This window comes from Myotis davidii, unplaced genomic scaffold, assembly GCF_000327345.1.
Source record: "Myotis davidii unplaced genomic scaffold, ASM32734v1 scaffold46, whole genome shotgun sequence".
NCBI classification, from domain to species: Eukaryota; Metazoa; Chordata; class Mammalia; order Chiroptera; family Vespertilionidae; genus Myotis; species Myotis davidii.
Window position 1 is genome coordinate 5,234,582 of NW_006383006.1, and position 8,000 is coordinate 5,242,581.

General features: G+C 44.0%; 1 protein-coding gene across 3 annotated transcripts in view; it reads right to left on the reverse strand.

Moving 5' to 3' along the window:
- The window catches only part of RAD51 (RAD51 recombinase), a 28,689-nt gene that overhangs the window by 16,164 nt on the left and 4,525 nt on the right, over positions 1-8,000 (reverse strand). For all 3 annotated transcript variants that reach the window (XM_006778087.2, XM_006778086.2, XM_015557563.1), the window contains exons 2-3: positions 6,573-6,675; positions 4,157-4,294 (exon numbers count right to left, since the gene is read on the reverse strand). In XM_006778087.2, coding sequence (XP_006778150.1) covers positions 4,157-4,294; positions 6,573-6,659 — 225 coding nt within the window. In that variant the 5' untranslated portion in view covers positions 6,660-6,675. The remainder of the gene's footprint in view (positions 1-4,156; positions 4,295-6,572; positions 6,676-8,000) is intronic.

An 8,000-nucleotide genomic window follows, 5' to 3' on the forward strand; every position in this document is an offset into this window, starting at 1 on the left:
GGGGGAGGGCGCCTTCCACCCCCTCTGCACTGGCCAGCCATGAGCCAGCTCTGGCTGAGTGGCACTCCCCTTATGGAAGTGCACTGACAACCATGGGGCAGCTCCTGCATTGAGCGACTGTCCCCTGGTGGCCAGGGCACATCATAGCAACCGGCCATTCTGCTGTTCAGTCAATGTGCATATTAGCCTTTTATTATTATTATTATATAAGATGTCCCTATTTCCTCCCTTTTGCCCCCTCTACCCAGCTCTTGCCCCCCACTTCTCTCTGGCCATCACCATACTGTTGTCTGTGTCCATGGGTTGTGCATATATTTTCTTTGGGGCTGTGCTGTCTCGCCGCCCGGGGTCTTAAGAGCATTTTTTTTGTTTTACAAATGAACACAGTGAGGAGTCACGCACACCTTTTTGTATTTTTAACTTTTTAATATGAGGCACAAAAAAAGATTCTCTTCGCGTGCGCTGTTTTACAGCTACAGGCTGAGGGGAGAATGGCTTCCAGGGAGCAGCCTTGAGGCAGTCACGGCCCCCACCACCTGGGACAGAGGAAGGGGAGGCTGCAAAACGGCCTCGTCCCAGCTCAGCCAGACACCTGCTCCGGGGGCTGCCCTGGACATTCCCTGTGCCTACAGCCTGAAAGCGGGCTGAGCCCTTGAGGGAACTGTCTGCCCCAAGCTTTCCGTCTTTTCAGGGCTAAAGTCTCACTCTTCCTATCCCCCAAGTGTATCAGCTGCTTAAAATCTGAGAGGTGACCCCAGAACCAAACCTTATCTGTGCCATGAATGTGAGGTCTGGCTGCCCAGGGGGTGGGCATGACTTTAACAACCAAGATGAGGGGAAGGTAATAAACAACGTGCAACTACAACATCTGAAGTAATATTTACACTTGAAAACCTGGGCCGGGAAGCTTGGAACAGCCTCGCGGCTGGGCAACCTGCCCTTTTCTTTCACTTGCCTGAAGCCGCTCCTCCTCTACCTCGCACTCCTCTCCAGACCCTCGCATATTGAGGGGAACACCCGGCTTCAACACCGGTCTCTCCATAGTGCTGCCCCACTCTGAGCCACACCCCCACCTCTCTGTACACAAACATGGTGCTGTCTTGTGCTTAGCCACACCCCTGCCTTTCTGCACAGAAAATGGCGCCTCCCACCTTGGACTTAAATCTCCAGGTGAAGAGCTGCCTCCTGCTTCCTAACGCGGAGCGGGCAGCCCCGGCCCCTGGGTCTGCATCACCCCCCGGGGACCGGATCATGTCCCCAGGCGGCGACACAGTCCAGCCTCTGGTCCCGCCTCTAGGGCTTCTCTGATTACTGGCCCAGGGTGGGCAAAGGCGGCCCAGTTCTCCGATCACGGCCCTGCCACCTGGCTCTTGGCTGCCACCTGGGTTTCCGATCACCGTCAGTGGCAGGCGGCTTCTTCTGTCCTTCCCCTTTTGCCTCCCAGCATTGCACCTATGTATGCAAATTAACAGCCATCTTTGTTGGCAGTTAATTTGCATATCCCCCTGATTAGTCAATAGGAAGCGTAGCGAAGGTATGGTCAATTACCCTTTTTGTCTTTTATTAGATAGGATTAGAGGCCTGGTGCATGAAATTCATGCACGAGGGAAGAGGCGGGTGTCCCTCAGCCCGGCCTGCACTCTCTCCAATCCAGGACATCCCTCTCACAAACCTGCCTGCCTGTCTGATCAGCCCCTAACCACCTCTGCCTGCCGGCCTGATTGCCCCCTAACTGCTCTCCCCTGCTGGCCTGATCGCCCCTAACCGCCTCTGCCTCAGCCCCTGCCACTCTGGCTTTGTCCAGAAGGATGTCTGGAAGATGTCCAGTCTAATTAGCATATTACCCTTTTATCAGTATAGATGTCACCAATAAGTTTAATAATAAGAAAAATGAAAATAATTCTGGATTGTTTCTTTTCTCCACTGTGACAATGGATATTCTTACTTAAAGTCTCAATTCCAAAGATTTTGGGGGAATGGAAGGGAATAGCCACAGTACTGAAAAAAATCTTTAGCCTTTTAAAAGTAAATAGCATAATCTTTAATCACCAGATATTCACAATATAAAATGTCTTAGATTAAGAGGACAGAAATATAAAAAGATATATCTATATCATTTTGCACATCTCATTTCACTTATTACGGGTTTGTATATTTACACCAAAACATTGATTTGATTTCTAAAAGGTCTGACAAGGCATAAATAAAGATCCTGTCAGGATTTGTCCAGTCACAAACACTGATGTTCAAAAAGAAACAATAAATAGACTTTAGGGACACCTACTGGCTTCTTCAATATCACAATCTTTCAATAAGGTATTAGGGACTCAGAACTCTTATTTCCAATTAAGTCACCACTTCAAACATTTATTTATTTAAATAATCCAATAAATGACAACATCTTTCCTCTCAAATTAAGAATTCCTTACTATTTTTGAGCCCTGACTAAATTACTATTACAGAGTGGTACTAAATAAATGGAGTAACAGCCCTGCCAATGCTTAAAAATTCAAAGCTCTTTAGTATAATAACCAGTAAAACAATTTACTGTGTTGTATACATATTTTATGTGTAAGATATTAAATAAGTATACATAAATCTTAGATACTGTCTGTTTGAGTAAGTTACATAGCAGAACTACATGTACTGAAGCTACCCAATAACAAAGGATACACTCTTTTGGAAGATTCTCTAGTTTTTCAAGATTACTTTTCAGAGAAATTTGTGTAAAACTATGTTTTATGTAGATTAGCAGAAGCAAAACAGCTAATGCTGGCTCTACCTATCTTTCTCATTGCTGTTATGAAGGCCAAGGAATAATATATATGAAAGAGATGAGATTTCAAAGTTAAAGTGCTTTATAAGGGATTAAGTTATTACCTCATTTCATTAAGCCGAAAAATCATTTTTATGTCATTTATTAAGATATAAAAAACTAAGTGCATGACTTAAAATCATACCCTCTTGTCATTATTAAAGAATCTTCCTATGATTAGCTAACAAATTATATACACTGAGAACCTAATTAATATGACTTTAATATTCAAGCAATTCAAATAGCTTTTCTATTTGAAAGTACAACATGTTTATTAGAGAAAACATGTTGTGCCCTAACCGGTTTGGCTCAGTGGATAGAGAGTTGGCCTGCGGACTGAAGGGTCCCAGGTTTGATTCTGGTCAAGGGCATGTACCTTGGTTGCGGGCACATCCCCAGTAGGGGGTGTGCAGGAGGCAGCTGATCGATGTTTCTCTCTCATCAATGTTTCTAACTCTCTATCCCTCTCCCTTGCTCTCTCTAAAAAATCAATAAAATATATTTAAAAAAACAAATATGTTGTCTGTGTCTATAAGTTTTAGAAAACTGAGGAAAAAATAAAAATTGCTTACGTTCTTACCATCGGAAGTTAACATTAATATTTTAGTGTATTTATCCTTAGTGTATGTGCTATACATTTATCAATATACATTTTAAAACCAAAAATCAAGCATGTATATGTGCAGGCGTACACACACACACACACACACACACACACTGTTAACATTTCTTGTATCAGGAAACATTATCCTATGTCAATGAATATTCTTTGAAACTGTTTTAAATGGCTGCATTCTAAAGAATATTTCTAAGGCATGAGATCAAGTATTTAGAAAGATAAGGTGTATACCACTCACTCACTGTTAGTAGTCAACTTGGCAGTATTTATGGCATAACCCATGATACTGCAATTCCTAAGAGAAAATCCCAATTTATGCAAGAAGGCACATACAGAAATAACTGGTAATGCAGTCACCCCTGGAAAGGGGAACAAGATGACACAACAAGGGATGGAAGTAGGAAGACCACCACCTTTCATTATATACCCTTTTGTATTCCTCCCTTTATTTTAATTTTTTAAAATATATTTTATTGATTTTTCTACAGAGAGGAAGGGAGAGAGATAGAGAGTTAGAAACATCGGTGAGAAAGAAACATCGATCAGCTGCCTCCCGCACATCTCCCACTGGGGATGTGCCCGCAACCCAGGTACATGCCCTTGACCGGAATCGAACCCGGGACCCTTCAGTCCACAGGCCGACGCTCTATCCACTGAGCCAAACCGGTTTTGGCTGTATTCCTCCCTTTAATGCCTCCCTACGGCACGGAAGCAGTACTTACCAGAATTTTATCAGCTTTGGCTTCACTAATCCCCTTAATATTTATTAGCTCCTTTTTTGGTGCATAGGCCACAGCCTCCACAGTATGGAATCCAGCTTCTTCCAATTTCTTCACATCATTGGCATTTATGCCACATTGCTGCGAGTGAAGAAAACCATGGGTTAATTTAAACTTCAGTTTTCTCATCTGTCTAATCTGGATAATTTGCCCTACCTACTCACAGAGTTGTTTGGAATACAAAAGCTTTGAAAACTGTGCCCTAAACATAAGGTATTTAGTTACCAAAACCAGGAGTTTTAGACTAGAACTATCCCATATACATTAAGTGGATTAAACTAGTAACTTCTAACCACTGGAAATAAACCTGTAACTCTCAACCTTTTATAACTGGGACTTTAAATGAACTTTGAGACCCTGAGTCCTAAAAGGCCACTATAAGCCAGTATTTCCCAATGTTTTTTACATCAAGCACACATAAAAAATGGTATTTTTTACACTAAACTGGGGTTAGTAGATGAGGCTGCCTCAGAACTGAGGGGAGCACTATCTTAGCATATCAATAATCTTTTTGGAGAAAAAAACATTTTTTTTGTAATACAATGACTAGAAAGCTCTGCTCTAACCACTGACACAGAGAATGGGGAAATCTGCTTTTGGTCACAGACTTGTATATCACTCCTTTCTCCCTATATACAAAGTCAGCTTTGATTTTATTAGCCACCGAAAGCATGACTTCTGGGAGAGTATGAGTTAGTGGAGGTATGCGACTGTATTAGGGAATCAGGGAAGGTTTGGGAGATGAAATAATAATACTTGCCCATAGAAACCATGTCTGCTATTAGAATTTAGGCAATAAGCAATACACGTGTGCATATAACGTGACAAACCTATTTGCACCTTCTGGAGTCTTGAAGCTTAGCTGGGGATGGAAAGAACATGCATAAAGAGACAGAAAAATGAAGTCTTTCTCTAATTTTCCTCCTACTTCAGCTGATGTACCTGCATTCACACTGGGGCCTCCGTACAATGAGCAGAAACAGTGCAAGGCCCTGGCTCTAGTGCTGGATGTTCTTGTGCAGATTCCTGAATAGAGCCGGGCTCTTATACCTTAACTAGAGGCCCAGTGCACAAATTCATGCACCAGTGGCGTCCCTTGGCTTGGCCTGCGGGATTGGGTGGAAACCGACTCTCCAACACCCCCTGAGGGACACCGCATTGCGAGAGGGCGCAGGCCAGGCCAAGGGACCCCACTGGTGCACAATCAGGGCCAGGGAGGGATGCAGAAAGTTGGCCAGCCAGGGAGGGACCACAGGAAGGCACCAGGGCATGACTGGCCCATCTAGCTCGGTCCCGATCAGCTGGACCCTAGCAGCAAGCTAACCTACTGGTTGGAGCACCTGCCCCTGATGGTCAGTGCACGTCATAGTAAGCGGTTGAGCAGCCTTAGCATACCATTAGCATATTACCCTTTGACTGGTTGACCGGATGACCAGATACTTATCATATTAGGCTTTTATTATATAGGATAACTACAAGGCCTTCTCCTTGACCATGACAGCTGTCTTGCTAGTAACTTCAGCACATATCTGGGTCTTTCCTCTCTGCATCACCAGTCAGGCCACTGTAATTCCCTGGACAGTTGTTTAATACAACTATTGTTTAATACTTAGTACAAACAGCAGACTCTACCATGGGACATTAGGGCTTCTTCATTTCTGACAATCCAGCTCTGAGAAAGAAAAGTGACAAAGTAGGAGGAGAATTCTTGACAAGAGATCTGCTTTGACATGTTCTGCAACTATCTTAAGCCTTACCACAGGATCCTTGACAACCTTTCTCAAAACTAATTTGGGTCTTGATCACAGGTATAAAGCAATCTCTATATATAAAAGCCTAAGTGACTGTTAGGACCAAATGACCTGAATGACTAGTCGCTATGATGCGCACTGACCACCAGGGGGCAGACACTCAACGCAGGAGCTGCCCCCTGGTAGTCAGTGCACTCCCACAGCCAACCTCCCCCGGCCAGCCAACCTACTGCAGTCCCTCCCCTCAGCTGGCAGGCCCTGACTGGGACAGGGAACTGGGGGTGGGTAGCAGCAGATGTGACCCCTTCCCCAGGGGGGGCCGAGGGCCAGCTGCCTCCTTGGGGCTGGCGGCCAACCTCCTGTGCCTCATCCCTACCCCCTGCCAGCAGGCCCCAATCAGCCTGCCACCCACCCACTGTGGTGTCAGCACAGCAGCAAGGGAAGGAGGTGGGGCGGAGGGGAACCATACAGTGGCCTAGAGACCCACCTGTGCACAAATTTCGAGCACTGGGGCTCTAGTGGTTTATATAAAGGCTGTGATTTTTCCCAATAGGTAGAAGAATCTAGACCAGCTTTAAAATTCCCAAATTAGCAACTAAGCACATTACCTCTAATCGTGAAATAGGTTGTGGGCCAAAGCTCTCGTCTTCCACTGAAGTATCTGCATTTGCTTCAAGCTGCATCTGCATAGCCATTACTCAGCGTTCAGTACTGAAAAATACAGATGGCCATCAGGGAGAACACTAGAAAAAGTACAGAGCTGCAAACTTATGTTTGCAATAAATCTCTTAAGAATTACTTCCTAGGCCAGTGATGGTGAACCTGACACGCGTGTCAGAGTTGACACGCAAACTCATTTTTTTGGTTGATTTTTCTTTGTTAAATGGCATTTAAATATATAAAATAAATGTCAAAAATATAAATCTTTGTTTTACTATGGTGGCAAATATCAAAAAATTTCTGTATGTGTCATGGCACCAGAGTTAAGTTAGGGTTTTTCAAAATGCTGACACGCAGAGCTCAAAAGGTTCGCCATCATTGTCCTAGGCTTTTGGTGTAATCAATGACCTACTTATTTCAAGAAAAAGAACAAATCTCTCACCAGCTTTCCCTTCCACCTAGCTAGTTGGATCAGAAAAACTTTAGGAAGAGCCAGGACTATTCTGTTTCTTAAAAATGCAAAGCTTGAGAACCAAGATGGCGGCATAGGTTAACGCTGGAGTTTGCTGCCTCGAACAACCACTTCAAAAATACAACTAAAAGACGGAACGGACATCACCCAGAACCACAGGAACGCTGGCTGAGTGGAAATCCTACAACTAGGAGGAAAGAGAAACGCATACCGAGACTCAGAGGAGGCACAGTGCTGAAGTCAAATATTAAGGTGAGCAGCCATAACTGCTCGCTCCGCCTGCCCTGTAGATCCCGTGCGACCTGCCCCGCCCAAGCTGCAAACTTATGTTTGCAATAAATCTCTTAAGAATGACTTCCTAGGCCAGTGATGGTGAACCTGACACGCATGTCAGAGTTGATATGCAAACTCATTTTTTGGGTTGATTTTTCTTTGTTAAATGGCATTTAAATATATAAAATAAATGTCAAAAATATAAATCTTTGTTTTACTATGGTGGCAAATATCAAAAAATTTCTGTATGTGTCATGGCACCAGAGTTAAGTTAGGGTTAACTTAAGTTAAGTTAAGTTAACTTAACCCCAAGCCCTGCACAGAGCCATTTGCTGGATAGCCTCAGGCAAGGGATAGATTAGCACCTCCCTAGAGGACAAAAATTCTCCCACTGCAGACACAGCTGATTCTCACAGCCAGTTGGCCTGGAGGTCAAATCACCCCCAGTATTACCGACAACAATTAAGGCTTAACTACAACAAGACTGCGCACAAAGACCACTAGGGGGTGCACCAAGAAAGCATAAAAAATGGGGAGACAAAGAAACAGGACACAAATGTCAAAAATGGAAGATATAGCGCTCAAAGCCACACTTTTAAGGTCTCTCAAGAACTGTCTAGAAGCTGCCGAT